Below are 17,820 nucleotides of genomic sequence, written 5' to 3'. Positions count from 1 at the left end.
CGTTCTGATTACAACGAGGCAACCCACAATGTTGCTCGATGCCACACTAGCTACTTGTAAGTCACCTGAAAATAGTTTTTGGGTTAGTCGATTTTGGAAGGAAGGAAGAAGCCAATGAAGAGAAGGAAGAAGCAGTCGACGACTATATCTTAGAGTGGCAGGCGACCTCACTATCTATCTTAGGGCGGCAGGCGGCCTCATTATATATCTTACGAGTGTTGGCGGTGGGGGTGCAGGTTCATAAAAAAATGGTTCATGGCTGGGTTATAGGGATGGTCTGGAGCGATGAGGGCACAACCGTGAGCGACGGTTGGGGGGAGGGCGAGGCTTGAAGAAGCTGATCTGGCCATCCATCAGCTAACCCAAATTGGATTTTCACTCACCTGACATCTAGCCATCGTCACACTAGTGAAGCCCTTCACTAAAAGTTCCAAATGGATTGTACAATTATTTGTTAGAATTGTGATCAAGGAAATATTTTCTATCTCTTCTCTTTGCTAACTCTTCTGAATCAAACCAGAGTGTCCCCCAAAGGAAAATCGTGTTTTTCTCATCCTTCTTCTATCATAAGAATGAAAACTTTTTTTTTGCAGGGATACGAATGAAAACTTTATGCATTCCTGACGTCATCGGCATCATGAACTTGACACATACAGAACAAGAAACTTACCAATAACAGGATATGTATAGATCAGGTCATTTTATGATTTACTTGCAAAAATATTTGCTAAACACCATCAATCTCACTCAGCTGAGCAACGGAGTATAAAAGCGCACTACATAAAACATCACCCTCTTTTATCATGTTCCTTTTATTTTCTTTACCTTTTCTGTGCCCAGATGAGCTTTTACTTCTACTACAATCTTAGTCAAAGAGGCAAAAAGGAGCAAAAAATAGGAGTTACAAAATGGTGGCCATAATCACTCCGAAACCACTGCGCTACCGGTTTTAAAGTACACACAGCACGAGCAAAACCATATTATGGTCTGTAAATCAGAAAGCACACTCAAAAGACAAGACTTCTAGAAGACAGTCTCTCGCCATCTCTCTATCAACATGGCAATCAGCAGCACAAGCTGTGTCTCGTCTCTCCTGTGCCACGAATCAAGTTCAAGGTTCACTAGTCGATATGCTGGGCGTCGATGTTTGCGGCATTCCTCTGCCCATTGAGAACCCACGGGTGCCGTCTGGCATACGCGGCCCTGGAAGCTGTTTGTTCGCTCCCGCGGGAGGCGATGACTGTGTCTGCTGCTGCTCGGCCTTCACTGGGTGGCTGGAAGGCGGGGTTCCGACAGGATGGGCGCCACTCCGGTTGTTGTTACCTTGATTGTTGCTGTTTTGGTAGTGCTGCTGCTGCTGCGGATGGTTGTTATGGTGGTATTGATTGTTGTTATGGTAGCCACGCCCTCTGCCTCTACCTCCACGCCCTCGGCCTCTGCCACGCCCACGGCCTGTATCTCCAGTGCTCTCCTCGGACTGTACAAAATCAATTGCTTTCAGGTCTATGGGGAAAAGTCCCTTCAAACAAGCTTGGAGGTACATAAACAGATACAATCAATTGAATCTCAAAACATTCAGATGACAACTCAAAGAAAAACAGGTAACCTTGCAGCGATGTACTGTTGAAACTACAGGGCAAGTACCAAGTTGAAATATTCTTCTGGTATTAGCTAGTTGACAGCAAACACACACACTGCTCTTCCAAATTGGGCCTATATTTGGACAAATGGTTGCAATGGTACTTTTTAAATTCTTTCTATGGTGTGTTCAATAATGTTGGCAAAGGTGCCCTCTGGTCAGGCTGGGGATTAATTAGCTTATAAAGTAAGAGAATGGTAGGAAAGAAAAAGTTTGAGTCAAGGTGGGGAAATCCCTCCTTTAACTGTCCGTTAGCTAGATAGAGATGAGACCTCTCTGCAGAAAACACCCCAGCAGAATATGCTCTGAGGCGGACTCAAACGCAGGTGGGGGAGACCACCACCGTGGGTTCAAGCCACTGAGCTACTGCTCAGTTCTCAGAGAATGGTAGAAACGAGGGAACATATTATCAATGGTCTTAATGTCTTGTGAAGGAGAAAGAACAGTTAAGTGTGGTGCTTACCCAATAATATGTTGAACAGAGACAGAAGATAATGAGGCGAATCAAGATAAAATATCATTAAATCTCATGCTCACCTTTACTACAAGACTGAAAAAAAAATACTGTATGTTCCGAAACAGCAGAAGGAATACTTACAACATGCTCTCCTATTGCATCTGACGGTTGAGATGTTTCTTCTGAATGTTTATCATTTGGTTGATCAGAAGTGGAAACATCCTCCTCACCATGTACATCAGTTTCATGCCCACCCTTCTTACCTTTGCCTCCCTTAGCCTATAACACAAAACACATTATAATGTTTTAGGAAACAGTTTTTTTTATGCAACATGCAAACAAACAAAACAAAGGATTGTTGGCATATATTGAGCAAAGTTAAAAGAAAAACACTATGCCTTAATTGTGCGCTTTACCACCGCCTTGCGCTTTTCTGACCAAAGCGCAATTAAGCGCTGAGCGTTTTGCCATCGCCTAGAGCCTAGGTGCACTTAAGGAGGGCACCCCGTTTTTAAACATTAAGCTATTTCTACAGTACACAAACAAATTTTAAAAGCACTATCATATTTTAAGCTGCTACTGATGTAATCTTCAAATGATAAATCAAATTTATGATTCTTCCTAATAGGTCAGAAGTGAAATACACGGGTCACTGTTTGAAGTTTGAACATACTGTAGGGCGAAGGTTTGATTAAACAGGGAGGCAGACTACTTATGTTAAAAGATGCCTTGCATGTCAAATATCCATTTTTGATCCCAATGATTATTATTTTTAGAACAAGGTTCATGATTTTGATCCCAATGCATGTCAAATATCCATTTTTGTAAGTTACAGTTTCTAAAAGGCAAATGCTTTTTGTTTTCATATTAAGTTATTAACAAGCTAAACTTATACATGTTAGAACACATCAATCTTGTAGAGTATGTTAGTCGTAATTTCCTTGGAGGTGCATCCAACAAAGATGTAGAAATTTTGTGGTGATAACTCATATGGACACGAAATATACCAAGTAAAAGTATAAAACATAGTAGCAACTTCAAGTAACGACAATCTTCAAAAGGCATGCCGAGCCAAAAAAAGATTGGCGATGCTAGTATTAATTCTTGCGTAACGGTTTAAGCATAACGCATCCTCGATTTCACATCCATAACCTCAGAGGAGACTCAAATGCAGGTTTTTTAACAGTAGAAAACCATACGATGGTGCAGTTTGGCTTGAATACAGCCACAATTTAGTGCCAGCTGGTTTGAAACACAAACCATGCATGAACATCACCTAGTATACTTCCAATTTCGTTCCTTGACATAATTGATTATGTCAACTGGTGCTGGATGCCATTATGAAGTGAAGTAAATGCAACTAATGGTACTTTCATTATGGCAGACTTCATATTGATATGCCCGGAGGTGAAATGGATAGTGTTGAGCCACTACAGTATTTCCTTCGAAGGGAATTGTAACATTCTTTTCTCAGAGCAAATCTGGAATGCATATTTCTTATAGGGGGGCAAGTGGTATTCCCATATACTTTACATATTCAATTACTGCCGATTAACATCCAATCGAACAAGATGTTATTTTTGAGCGAACTAGGGCATGATTAAATCAGTCTATAAGGACATGTCTCAAACAAAAGATGCTCGAATAAAGAATTTTGTGTAGTGTAGAAAGTCACTGAAACAGGGTGGAGGGGTGTAACAATGAGCATGACTGAAAATTCCATCACTTGAACAGTTGAAACCATCTCCACTAGTTAACTATATATGATTACTACCTCCATCCGGGTTTATTAGTCCCCCTTGTATTTTGGGTTGAACTTTGACCTTTGATTTAACTAACAAAAAAAATTGTTATGTACCACACAAATAGTATCATCGGAAACCTCTTTCGAATATGAATACACAACATAAGTTTTGTGACATACAATGTATATTTTGTTAGTCAAATCTACGGCCAAAATTAGGCACAAAATACGAAGGGAACCAATAAACCCGGACGGAGGTAGTATATGCCAAACATGCTTACTGCAGAAGCTTATGCCTACCATTATGGAGTCCAGGTGACGCAACATGAATTATAAGCTTGTCGCGATTGAGACAGATTGCTAGGCTTTGGAGTTGCTGAGGAGAACAAGTGAGAATCGTAAGGCAAGCATTTTGCCGATTCTCAAACAGATCCAACAGCTTGGCGCAGGTGGTGGTAGTGGGTAGTTATTTTGACATTGTTTTTGTGAGCCAGGGGGCGGGGAGGATGTGGAAGTTCAGCCCTTGCCAAATTTGTTGTGCTGTTCACAACCAGACAGTGTCCGGCTGTCTAATGCTCTGAACTTTGTAACCCCTTGCATTCGGTATGAATTATGATTGTAATTGCCAATCAATTAATATATATTTTTGGCTCCTAAATGAAGAAACGAGTATTTTTAAACACACTTTGACCTTGGATCCTAGTAAATGAACATACGTAAGGTGAGCTACAAGAACTAAGGAGAAAATATGCATTATTAATGCATCATTCCAAATGTAAACGGAGTCACATTTTGCAAAATGACAGAATTACGACTATAAGAAATAAAAAGTTGTACAAATGCTTCATGCTTGTAGCCTCATCGCAACCTGATGACTTGAGATGTTATGGCAAGTACTTATCATCATGGGGTTTTGCTTAAGCAGTAAAGCACCAAAACTATCTCATGTCCAACTGATTAAACCCAATGGATGATTACCATGCAAGAATTCAACAACCGAACTCTAAGCCCGCTTCTCCAGTTCCTCTCATCATTAAGCACCACAATCTGTATTGGATGAAGTGATGTCATTGGTAATACGGGCAAGCAAATAATTATGCTATTAAAGAGGTTATGTGAAGATAAATACCGCTTTTTCAGCATCCTCAATAGTCTCATACTCAACAAAAGCGTGCAGCTGCCATCAGGGCAAAACTATTAGCTTGACATGCATCAATCAGCAAAAGGTGCACTAACACACATCAAGGCAATGGTGAAAACAAAGACTATGATAATAACAGTTTAACTGCAAAAAAGCAATCATTCATTTAAACCAAGCTGCATATCATAAAATTATTGGTCAATCTGTTTAGGCATCTGAAGCCATACTGCATAACAGAGAGAGGATGTGTGCGACCGTCTGGTGGGGGAGGCAATGTACATGTATTAAGGGCCAGTTCTTTTTGTGGCTTGTTTGGGCTTCTAGAATAAGCTGCTCCCTAGCCAGCTTATTTTAGAAGCCCAACCAAAAAATACTTTTTTAGAAGCCTACTAGTCAAGTCTTAATTAGTAGGCTTCTAAAAAATGGTTGGGCTTCTAGAATAAGCTGGGTAGGGGGCAGCTTATTCCAGCTTATTCTAGAAGCCAGCAAAAGAACTGGCCCTATCTTATTGTATCATTGGTAATGAAAAAATGGCACATGACATTAAAACCTTTTATGGGGACGTGGTGGCCTCGTATAAAGTACTCCAGCTGATCTTAAAATCTCAATTTTAATTGGATTATTTTATTGTATATGGAGAGAGGCCACTTACCAGGCCTAGTCCGCAACCCTCCCCCCCCCCCCCCCCTCTCCGTTTTGATTTTTTTTTCTTCTCATCCCTGATTTTTTTCCACTGGTTTTCCCTAAAAACCACATCAACAGCCCCACCTCTTATTGGCTTACCAAATAAAATTCTGTTTTCCTTGGTAAGCCGATAGATGCTTACCAAATAAGAGTTTCCAAATAAAATCTTATATTTTTACACAATCGCACTGATATGGTACATAACTCACAGGCTAACCCACTAGAATAATTATGCCCCTGTTGCAACTCACGGGCAATTACCTAGTCTAATAATACCATGTAAATAATGCATCCACACATATCCACCCCTACTTCACATCAAATGAACATATGTTGTACTGAAGTTAGTCCATTCAGGCTGTCCAAGGATACAGGGTTCAGGGAAGATTCAATTGACCAAAAATAGTTACCCATGCAACCATCACAAAACAACTGCCATTAAGAATATGATATTTGAGTGTTATAAACAGGAATAATAATTACCTTGTTGGCAAAAAGCATATCTAGTTTAGCAGATCTATTAGTAACTGGACCACTGCCATTTGGGGTCTGAGGATAGCATGTCCTGATTGTCTTTACACTGCAACATGGAAACAAGAATCAGCAGAGAAACATGCATCAGTTTTCTCAAGACAGGAAGAGAATAGCTGCACTTCTTTCTGATCTACAATAATTATTACCTGCCAACAGATGAGAAAATCTTCATAAGGTTCTGGTAACAATGATCATCTGGAAGATTTTCTGCAACAACAATTCGGGCCTACAAGACACAGCAAATCTTCCTTATTACAGTCCAGCTATTTTATCCATAAAAGGAAACTAAAGCATATGGTTGTTGCATGTAATGTATAAAGACCTCATAATTACCTGTAGTTCCTCTAAATCTGATTCTGTAAATGGCTGTACACGCTTTACTCTGTTTCCATCTTCACTAACCACCTGCATGTATAACCAAACAATCATAAATGTAACTGCAGTCATAAGTAACATGCAGGGGAATGACAAGCAAGCAGTAGTAGATGTGCTGTGATTGGTCATATTCTTATGACTTATGAGTACCCTGTTGATGAATGAAATAATTTCAAAAATAATAAAAGTCCGTTCTGAGATCTGGCTACATTATACAACAGGATTATCATTGAACTTACAAGCTTTGATGAAGTTCGAAGAGCTGAAGCAAGCATGGAACTATTTTGCACCAGAGCCTTAATTTTCTTAAAGGAAGCAACAACTGACATCGGTACTGCATTGAGGGAGAATGTAAATCAGATACCAACTTATATTTGTTTGTCCAAGTATCAAAGGTGGTAATTTTTCTCTATAATAGACAGAACTTGATTTCCCGTTCTTTATCAAAATAAAGTAAACCAAACTAGCATATGGAAGTCACACACTCACAGTTGAAAGATTTTCATATGAGAGAACTCGGTCAAATATAGGTACTCCATCCGATCCATATTACGTGTCGCTGCTTCAGTACAACTTTATAGCGACAAGTAATATGGATCGGAGGGAGTAACTATTTTCTGATCAGTATGGCAACCATTGTCCTGTTAATAACTGAGGTAGTAGAAGATAATAATACATGATAAGATTAAAAATTATTTATCTTGCTTTGTCAATTGGTATTGGACAAATCATAGTCCAATCCTTTGAACCAATTTTAGAATAGAATGAATCAACGCAATCCTAATTCCTAATTAGGTCAAAGACAGTCCAAGAGAAATTCTATCCAAAGTAACATAATATATTGCAAAAAGAAAAGCACGATCTATACTATGTTAAGTACGATGCTATCTTCATTTCAAAGAAAGAAACATGTATCTTCTAGGAAAGTAATGAAACAGTAACATGCATAATATATCCAGTTATTCATTTCTGGAAGGCTCTTTTAAGTCTCACTGTCAGCTGAAAGCTTAAAGTAGCAAGATCATAAACATGATATTTTTTCTATTCATGCAATAGAAAGCTACAAAAATAAAAATAAAGAGTGAATGAATGATGACACCTTCCAGAAACAATCATACAATCCACTTAATCAGTTTGATGAATTTGCATTACATGTCTCAACGAAATAGCTTGAGATGCAAGCATACAACTCACCATATCCTTCAGGATCCTTAGAAATAAACCTCATCAAATGTTCTGTAGTGGCCAGGTTTATATCACTGAAGTAATACTCCACCTGCAAGGTTTATAAATTTATGAAATGAAGAAGTAGAGAGAAAAATAACTATTCTTGTAATAACATAATAAATGAGAAACAACAACATTCTCAGTAAAATATAACGATGTACAGAAGAGTTGAAACTCGACTGAATTACAGTTTCAAATAAAGACGCTACTCACAATATGGACCTATTTAATTGACATGATTGGCTCCATGAAACTTCGCATGTAATTATATGTTACAGCCCCTAGAACAATCACTGCTCCTGATCTAATTACACCAATTCGAAATCGAGCAACACAACAACTAAAAAGAGGAGCACCAACCTGCTTGGTGATCTTGTGCAGCACGTCGTCCGTAGTCAGCTCTCTCCCCTGCTGGTGAGCCTGTGCCGGCGGTGGCGGCGGCGGCACCGCTTGCTCGGCCCCCATCTCATGCTCGGGCACGGCAACGAAGCCCGGGCCAGCAGCACCGACCGCCGCGTAAAACTCGAACGGCGGCCGGGGCGGGGGCGGGGGCGGGCCCGCGGCGAAGAACGACGCGGGCGGCGGCGGGGGCGGCGCGGCGAAGACGTGGATCACGGGCTGCACCGGCGCGGGGGGCGGCGGCGCCGCGGCGACACGCGGCACGAATTCCGGCGCCTGCGCGTTGAGCCGGCTGGCGGAGCTGCTCCGCGAGAGGCCCCCCGGCAGCTCCTCCCCGGCCGCAGCTGGATCCTGCTGCGACATCGGGCGGGGCTAGGGTTTCGGCGCCAGCAAGCAGCAGCAGCGGGAGCAGCCGACGCTGCCGCGGCAACAGGGTAGTGGTAGGACTAGTAGCAGCAGGGGGGCACTGGTGCTAGGCGGGCGGCAGGTTAGGGTTCGGGCACGGCGGGCGCGGCGGAGAAGGGGAGTTCTCGGAGGTCGCGGGCGCCGGCGAGGTCGGATATTTATGGGGCGCGACACGCGGAGGCTTCCACGGGGGATCGGCGCCGCGGCCACGCTCCGCCTCCGATCGGAGAGGGAGGTGACTGGCGCGGAGGACGGGTGGACCGGGCGTATGGTCTGGCGAGTGAGCCGACGCAGGTCGTGGCGTCCGCGTGGGTGTTGGTGTGTGGACCGGGCGTAGGGAGGGGAGGGGCGAGCAGGGCGTGGGGCCGGGGGGGGGGGGGGGGGGGGGGCAAGCGGGGATTGGATCGAGGCGGACCGCACCCGTTGGGTGTCGTGTCCGTATGATTCCTCGTGCGCGAGCAAATCGGGTGCGGCATGCTTGTGTAGGCGCGTGTGCGGGCAGGAGTAGCCTACTCGTGGAAAACGGCTTTCTATTGGCGTATGATGGACCGAGACTGCTACTGCTAGGCAACGGCTGTGACCACGACACATGGCGGCAGTCCATCAGGCTACTCGTAAGGCCCTGTTTGGATTAGCGTTTTCGTCAGAATACACCCGTAAAAGAAATACACGCCTCCACCAGCCGGTTTCATTTCCAGCCGGAAAACAGTTATGCCCAGTAAAATACACGTGTAAATCTTACACCTCTGCATTGAATTACACATATACCAAGCGCGTCCTAACAGGATTATATTTTGAATTGAAAAGTACTACTGCTCTACTAATCTAAACGCTCTTATATTTCTTTACGGATGGAGTAGTATTAAGGTATGAAAGGAAAAAAAATAGTGCAAAGTAGTAGCTCAGGACAGGAAAATGACAAGTTACTATTTCATGAGAAATTTTCTCATTGACTATGTCACATTTTTTCTTTGATTTGAAATCTTAAGATATCATGGATTCTGGTACAACCTATCTATACATAGTGTCATTGTCTTGTTATCTGAGCTCTCCGTCAGGGTATGTTGAGAAATCATAATTTCTCCTTTAACCCCCCCCCCCCCCTCTCTCCTCGCTCTTCTAGCATTTTTCGTTCTCACGGTCGACAAGATAGGAATTGTATCCCATATCTCTATGCATTGACCTACTAGAAATATTACAAATGTCCTAGAGGCATTTGGGGCCATGTTGTTTTCCGGGAGCCTAAACCCTAAAAACCCAAACATTTTGACGTCGTGTTGTTTCTCAAGTTACTTTTGCCGTTGTCTTCATCAACGTCCTGGTCGTCATTGGCAATGAGAGGGAAGTGGTACTCCATCAGTAACTAATCTGGTGTAGATCTTCATCTCGAGGATCATCCCCTTCACATTCCCTTTCGACCACAACCCATGGTGGTCCTCCGTAGGGAGTTAGGTGATGGAGACATGTACTAAGGGTAGGGTAACAGGCCTGACCTACAGACCCTACCCTAAGACACCATACACCTTATACTGGGCCCCAGAGCCGGACCAACATTCAGATGCTCTACAACTTGAAGTTCACTCAACTGGCCTACTTCACTCGAAGAACTTGTCAGCACTCGGACAGAGAAGGCCAGGAGACTCCCTGGAATCATAACGGTCACAACGTGCGTCCACCCTCATCAAGTGTAGTTAATACGCCTGTTACCAGTAACTGGTGATGTCTACTACGCAACTTTATCCTTGTAGACGTTGTTGGGCCTCCAAGTGCAGAGTTTTGTAGGACAGTAGCAAATTTCCCTTAAGTGGATGACCTAAGGTTTATCAATCCGTGGGAGGCGTAGGATGAAGATGGCCACCGGTGATGATTTCCCCCTCCGACAGGGTGCCGGAACAGGGTCCCGATTGGTTTTTGGTGGCTACAGAGGCTTGCGGCGGCGGAACTCTCCGATCTAGGTTCTGTTCTGGAGGTTTGTGAATATATAAAAGGTGTTGGCGTCGAGAACAAGTCCGGGGAGTCCACGAGGGGTTCACAAGGTCGGGGGCGCGCCCTAGGGGGGGCGCCCCCCACCCTTGTGGTGGCCTCGGGACTCCTCTGGTGCATCTCCGGTACTCTGTGGGCTTCTTTTGGTCCAAAAACAATCGTCGTAAAGTTTCAGGTCAATTGGACTCCGTTTGATATTCCTTTCCTACGAAACTCAAAAACAAGGAAAAAACAGAAACTGGCACTGGGCTCTAGGTTAATAGGTTAGTCACAAGAATCATATAAAATAGCATATAAAACATCCAATATAGATAATATAATAGCATGGAACAATAAAAAAATTATAGATACGTTGGAGACGTATCAAGCATCCCCAAACTTAATTCCTGCTCGTCCTCGAGTAGGTAAATGATAAAACAGAATTTTTGATGTGGAATGCTACCTAACATATTTATCCATGTATTTTTCTTTATTATGGCATGAATGTTCAGATCCATAGGATTCAAAACAAAAGTTTAACATTGACATAAAAACAATAATACTTGAAGCATACTAACAAGGCAATTATGTCTTCTCAAAATAACATGGCCAAAGAAAGCTTATCCCTACAAAATCATATAGTGTGGCTATGCTCCATCTTCATCACACAAAATATTCAAATCATGCACAACCCCGATGACAAGCCAAGCAATTGTTTCATACTTTTGATGTTCTCAAACCCTTTCAACTTTCACGCAATACATGAGCGTGAGCCATGGACATAGCACTATAGGTGGAATAGAGTATGGTGATTGTGGAGAAGACAAATAGAGGGAGATAGTCTCATATCAACTAGGCGTATCAACGGGCTATGGAGATGCCAATTAATAGATATCAATGTGAGTGAGTAGGGATTGCCATGCAACGGATGCACTAGAGCTATAAGTGGATGAAAGCTCAAAAAGAAACTAAGTGGGTGTGCATCCAACTCGCTTGCTCGCGAAGACCTAGGGCAATTTGAGGAAGCCCATCGTTGGAATATACAAGCCAAGTTCTATAATGAAAAATTCCCACTAGTATATGAAAGCGACAACATAGGAGACTCTCTATCATGAAGATCATGGTGCTACTTTGAAGCACAAGTGTGGTAAAAGGATAGTAGCATTGCCCCTTCTCTCTTTTTCTCTCTTTTTTTGTTTTTTTTGGTTTTTGGGGCCTTCTCTTTTTTTATTTGGACTTTCCTCTTTTTTTCCTCACATGGGACAATGCTCTAATAATGAAGGTCATCACACTTTTATTTGCTTTACAACTCAAGAATTACAAATCGATACTTAGAACGAAATATGACTCTATATGAATGCCTCCGGCGGTGTACCGGGATGTGCAATGAATCAAGAGTGACATGTATGAAAGAATTATGAACGGTGGCTTTGCCACAAATACGATGTCAACTACATGATCATGCAAAGCAATATGACAATGATGGAACGTGTCATAATAAAACGGAACGGTGAAAAGTTGCATGGCAATATATCTCGGAATGGCTATGGAAATGCCATAATAGGTAGGTATGGTGTCTGTTTTGAGGAAGGAATATGGTGGGTGTATGGTACCGGCGAAAGTTGTGCGGTACTAGAGAGGCTAGCAATGGCGGAAGGGTGAGAGTGCGTATAATCCATGGACTCAACATTATTCATAAAGAACTCACATACTTATTGCAAAAATCTATTAGTCATCGAAATAAAGTACTACGCGCATGCTCCTAGGGGGATAGATTGGTAGGAAAAGACCATCGCTCGTCCCCGACCGCCACTCATAAGGAAGACAATCAAAAAATATCTCATGCTCCAACTTCGTTACATAACGGTTCACCATACGTGCATGCTACGGGACTCACAAACCTTAACACAAGTATTTCTCAAATTCACAATTTCTCACTAGCATGACTCTAATATCACCATCTTCATATCTCAAAACAATCATAAGGAATCAAACTTCTCATAGTATTCAATGCACTTTATATGAAAGTTTTTGTTATATCCCTCTTGGATGCCCATCATATTAGGACTAAATTCATAACCAAAGCAAATTACCACGCTGTTTAGAGAGACTCTCAAAATGATATAAGTGAAGCATGAGAGTTCAACAATTTCTTCAAAATAAAACTACCGCTATGCTCTAAAAAGATATAAGTGAAGCACTAGAGCAAATGACAAACTACTCCAAAAGATATAAGTGAAGATCAATGAGTAGTCGAATAATTATGTGACTATGTGAAGACTCTCTAACATTTAAGAATTTCAGATCTTAAGTACTTTATTCAAACAGCAAGCAAAACAAATTAAAATGACACTCCAAGCAAAACACATATCATGTGGTGAATAAAAATATAGCTCCAAGTAAGGTTACCGATGAACGAAGACGAAAGAGGGGATGCCCCGGAAGCTTAGTGTGACGCCCTCGATTCAATCGTACACTAATCATACACGCAAATGTGTACGATCAATATCAAGGACTCACGGGAAGATATCACAACACAACTCTAGACACAAATTAAAATAATACAAGCTTTATATTACAAGCCAGGGGCCTGGAGGGCTCGAATACACAAGAGTCAGCGGAAGCAACAATATCTGAGTACAGACATAAGTTGAACAGGGATGCCTTAAGAAGGCTAGCACAAAAGCAACACGATCGAAGAGGCACGGCCTCCTGCCGGGGAGCCTCCTAACTACTCCTGATCGTCGTCGGTCTCCACGTAGTAGTAGGCATCGGCGGTGGCATCTGGCTCCTGGGCTCCGACATCTGGTTGCATCAACCGGAAATAAGAAGAAAGGGGCAAAGGGGGAGCAAAGCAACCGTGAGTACTCATCCAAAGTACTCGCAAGCAAGGATCTACACTACATATGCAACATTATCAAAGGAAGGTTGTATATGTGGACTGGGCTGCAGAAATGCCAGAATAGAGAGAAGGCCTAGTCCTATCGAAGACTAGCATCTTCTGGAAACCACCATCTTGCAGCAACAGGAGGGAGTAGAGTAGCATAACTAAAGTAGTAGTAGTGTTATCAACCTTGGCCAGAGATCCTTTCTCGACTCCCTGTGAGAAAGCAATCCCAGAGCCATACTATCCAGTTATCACCTCATCACAAGTATCCAGTTCTAGTTGTATCGATCGGGATACAACTCCAAGTGTCCGTTACCGTAGGACAGGCTATCGATAGATGTTTTCTTCCCTGCAGGGGTGCACCAACTTACCCACCACGCTCGATTAACTCCGGCAGGACACACTTTCCTGGGTCATGCCCGGCCTCGGCCAAACAATACGCCGCAACCCGACCTAGACTTAATAGAGAGGTCAAGCATGCCGGACTAAACCTATGCCCCCAGGGGTCATGGGCCATCGCCCCGGGAACTCCTGCATGTTGCGTGGGCGGGCGGTGAGCAGACCGAGCTACCTCCTTAAAAAGGTAGGAGCTTACCAGTCCAACCCGGCGCGCGCCGCTCAGTCGTTTGACGTCTGTTAAGCTTCGGCTGATGCATACGACGCAGAACGCCCATACTATGTCCACGTGATGGTTAGTGCTATCGGGCCAGAGGCCCCTCGGATCAAATATCCAAACCGTTAGTGTGTTGTTAGTGCGGTCACGAGCAGAGACTCACGAAAGATGTGACCACGTCGCCCCGTCTCGAGGACTTGCGGCAAGGGCTAAGAATGCCCGGCCACGCCTCGTATTGAACTCTCGGGTACCCTCCAAGTCAACCCGTCTCCACATCACTCGCGGGTACCCCTCAGGGTCGGCCCGCCTTTCCAAGTAACAGTTGTAAAGTCCAAGTATCCGTGTGTCCAAACATCAAGGTGGAAACCCGAGGAATCACCCCCGGTGGATTCCACTCGATGTAATCATCAAGGTGAACGTAAGAGGAATCACCCCCGAGGTTCACACTTGAGGGGTTGCACGACAGAGTCGTATCGGAAGTGGTTAAGGCAGAATCACCCTCGATGACCACGACCGAATAGCTACACTACAGGGTTAACATCAGAAGTGCTGTAGAGGTCTCACCCTCGGCACTCGATAGTAACCCAGCAGTGTCAAGCAACTAAGGGGAAAGTGATGTGCGATGCCGGGGCCTGGTCTTCGATCCCGTTGATCGGGTCTTCGATGATGAAGCAGGGGGCAAGAAGGTCAAGGTGGGGGTCACTGATGGATCACTAACCAACCTATACTAAGCAGTTTAGGATAAGCAGGTAAGGTACAATGAGCAGGTTACAAAAGCAGGCTATGCATCAGAATAGGAGCAAACAATAACAGTAGCAAAATCTAATGCAAGCATGAGAGAATGGAATGGGCAATATCGGGATGATCAAAGGGGGGGCTTGCCTGGTTGCTCTGGCAAGGAGGGGTCATCGTCGACGTAGTCGATCACCGGGGCATCATCGGCCTCAGGGTCTATCGGAGAGAATAGGGGGAAGAAACAGTAAATATAAGCAAACAGATGCAACGCTAAGCATGACATGACGATATGCAGTGCCGGGTGTGACCTAACGTAAGGCTACACGATATAGGTGAAGGGGGAATTCAACCGGGAATGTTTTCCCGGTTCCAGACCTGTGTCAGACAGATGACCGGAGGGGGAATGTTCCATGTTCAGATAGCTAGAGGCATCCGACTGATGAATGGACCGCGTATTCGGATTCCTTGGATTTTTCTGAGCAACTTTCATATAGAAAACATTTTCATCCGAGTTACGGTTTATTTTCTATGAATTTTCAAAGATTAAACCATTTTTGCATTTGTTTTAATTCGCAAATAAACAGAAAATACTAAGTGTACACAGCCATGTGCTAGCCACAGAGGCTGGCTGGTGGGGTCCAGGGGGTGTCCAATCAGCAGTTGACCAGTCAACTATTAACTGGTCAACAGGGTCAAATGGGGCCACATGTCATAGACTGGGTCAACCCAGTCAATAGTTTGACTTGTCAAACTAGACAGGGGACCCACATGTAAGTGACTAATTAGCTAAACTAATTACTTTTAATTATAAAATCATTTTAATTAGTTATTTAAGTGGTGGGGCCCGCACGTCAGTGGTACTGAGCTGCCCAGTCAGCAGTTGATTGGGTCAACTCAGTCAACATGCCCCACGGGCCCACGGTCAGTGGCTCAGGGGACGGGCCCCAGGCGTCCACGTCAGCCCACGCTGGCGCTGGTGACCGGAGTAACTCCGGCGTGCCATTTCGCGGCGGCGCATCGCCGGCGAGGTTCGGAAATAGCCGTCCGGGGCCTATTTGACGCGCGAGAGGCGCCGTTCGGACGCGGTGAACGAAACACGTCGAGTGGCGGGAGCGGCAGTAGCTGGGGAGGCCGGAAAGGGCGCCGGCAACGAGTTGCAGCGGCGGCGGCTTCCGGGCAACGGCGGAATCGACGCTAGAGAGGGCGGTTGCACTAACTGGAGGGCGCTACGGGTCCCTACGGCGTCGAGGAGCACGGCCGAGAACTCGGTCGAGCTCAATGTCGACCGAAACGACGGTGACGAACGGCGCGGCGGCGGTTCGGCCATGAAGAAGAACGGCGATTGCGAGCGCGGGGAGAGGGGAGAAAGAGAGGGGTTCGGTGCGGCAGCTTACGATGCGGCTCACGGTGGCCCTTGGATGCTTAGGAGCGCAGCGGGTCGACGGAGTCGGCGACGGACGGAGCGGAGGAGCTCCGGCGATCCACGGTGGTCGCCGGCTCGATCCGGGCGATGTAGTGGCCTTCGGCTCGGACGCGAGGCCGGGGAAGAGGGAGAAGACGTCGACGGTGCTGGTGGATAGGTCAGGAGGACGAGATGGCTCCGGTGACCGCGCTGACGACGGAAGATGGCAGCGGGCGCGCTCGGGTCAGAGAGAGAGGAGTGAGCAAGCAGGAAGAGAGATCGACGAGGGAGAGAGAGGGCAAGTGGGCGAGTGGGGAGGGAGCCCGAGGCGTCGGGGCTGCCCTTATCCCCTCGCCGGCGACGTGGCAGCGCGGGGCGCCGCGCCGGGTCCGGTGGGAACGAGCTAGGGGGGCTCGGTCGCGTGAACAGAGAGGAGAGGGATGACCGGGGAGGGGGAGCGGGCCGGCCTAGCTGGGGTGGGCCGAGGCCCAATGGGAGGCCAGGGGCTCTAGCCCCTTTTTTCTCCTTTTGTTTTTGTTTTAACTTTTGCTTTCTTTTTTTAACAACTTTCTGTTATAGCTATTTTAGGCCATTTAGGTACTTTGCAAAAAAATGTTGGTTCACCACCAATATTACCAGAATAATATTTTCCACACGATGAACATTTTAGTTTTCATGTTTGAGCATTTTGAATTTCACTCATAATTTGAAATTGAATTCAACTGGAATTTAAAAAGAGAGAGGAGAAAATGATGATCAAACACTTGTTTAGCAAAATGATTAACTTAACCCCAGGGGTTACTGTAGCATCATTACACCGGGGTGTTACAACTCTCCTCCTCTAAAAGAAATTCTCGTCCCGAGAATTAAGAGGTAGAAGGGAACAGGTCGGGGTATTCATCCCGGAGGTTATCTTCGCGTTCCCAAGTGGCTTCCTCTTTAGTATGATTCGACCATTGCACCTTGAGGAACTTGGTAACCTTCTGGCGTGTTCGACGTTCAGCTTCTTCAAGAATGCAGATCGGATGCTCCTTGTATGTGAGATCTGTTGGGGATCGTAGCAGAATTTAAAATTTTCTATGCATCACGAAGATCCATCTATGGAGTATACTAGCAACGAGGGGAAAGGAGTACATCTACATACCCTTGTAGATCGCGAGCGGAAGCGTTCCAATGAACGGGGTTGATGGAGTCGTACTCGCCGTGATCCAAATCACCGATGACCGAGTGCCGAACGGACGGCACCTCCGCGTTCAACACACGTACGAAGCAGCGACGTCTCCTCCTTCTTGATCCAGCAAGGGGGAAGGAGAGGTTGATGGAGATCTAGCAGCACGACGGCGTGGTGGTGGAAGTAGCGGGGTCTCGGCAAGGCTTCGCCAAGCTTCTGCGAGAGGGAGAGCTGTTGCAGGGGGAGAGGGAGGCGCCAGGGGCTGTCATGTTGCTGCCCTCCCTCCCCCCACTATATATAGGCCCCCTGGGAGGGGGGGCGCCGGCCTGGATCCCATCTGCAAGGGGGGCGGCGGCGGCCAGGGGGAAACTTACCCCCCAAGGCAAGTGGGGCGCCCCCCCACCCTAGGGTTTCCAACCCTAGGCGCAGGGGGGAGGCCCATGGG

The 17,820-nt window shown here is 45.3% G+C and overlaps 1 protein-coding gene across 1 annotated transcript; it reads right to left on the bottom strand.

The window, feature by feature from the left end:
• Positions 1 to 796: 796 nt before the first annotated feature.
• LOC109732293 (la-related protein 6B) lies at positions 797 to 9,089 on the bottom strand. The gene is made up of 10 exons (XM_020291485.4): positions 8,162 to 9,089; positions 7,769 to 7,850; positions 6,814 to 6,908; positions 6,533 to 6,604; positions 6,346 to 6,425; positions 6,149 to 6,245; positions 4,970 to 5,017; positions 4,819 to 4,887; positions 2,238 to 2,375; positions 797 to 1,477 (listed from the first exon to the last, which is right to left on the bottom strand). Exons 1-10 carry the CDS (start codon positions 8,561 to 8,563, stop codon positions 1,112 to 1,114), a joined length of 1,449 nt encoding a protein of 482 aa, XP_020147074.1. The 5' UTR covers positions 8,564 to 9,089; the 3' UTR covers positions 797 to 1,111.
• Between the last annotated feature and the right edge of the window lie 8,731 nt (positions 9,090 to 17,820).

This window comes from Aegilops tauschii, chromosome 4 (assembly GCF_002575655.3).
Source record: "Aegilops tauschii subsp. strangulata cultivar AL8/78 chromosome 4, Aet v6.0, whole genome shotgun sequence".
NCBI lineage: Eukaryota > Viridiplantae > Streptophyta > Magnoliopsida > Poales > Poaceae > Aegilops > Aegilops tauschii.
Note: the sequence above shows the minus strand (reverse complement) of the source record. Positions and strands in the feature narration are given on the sequence as shown.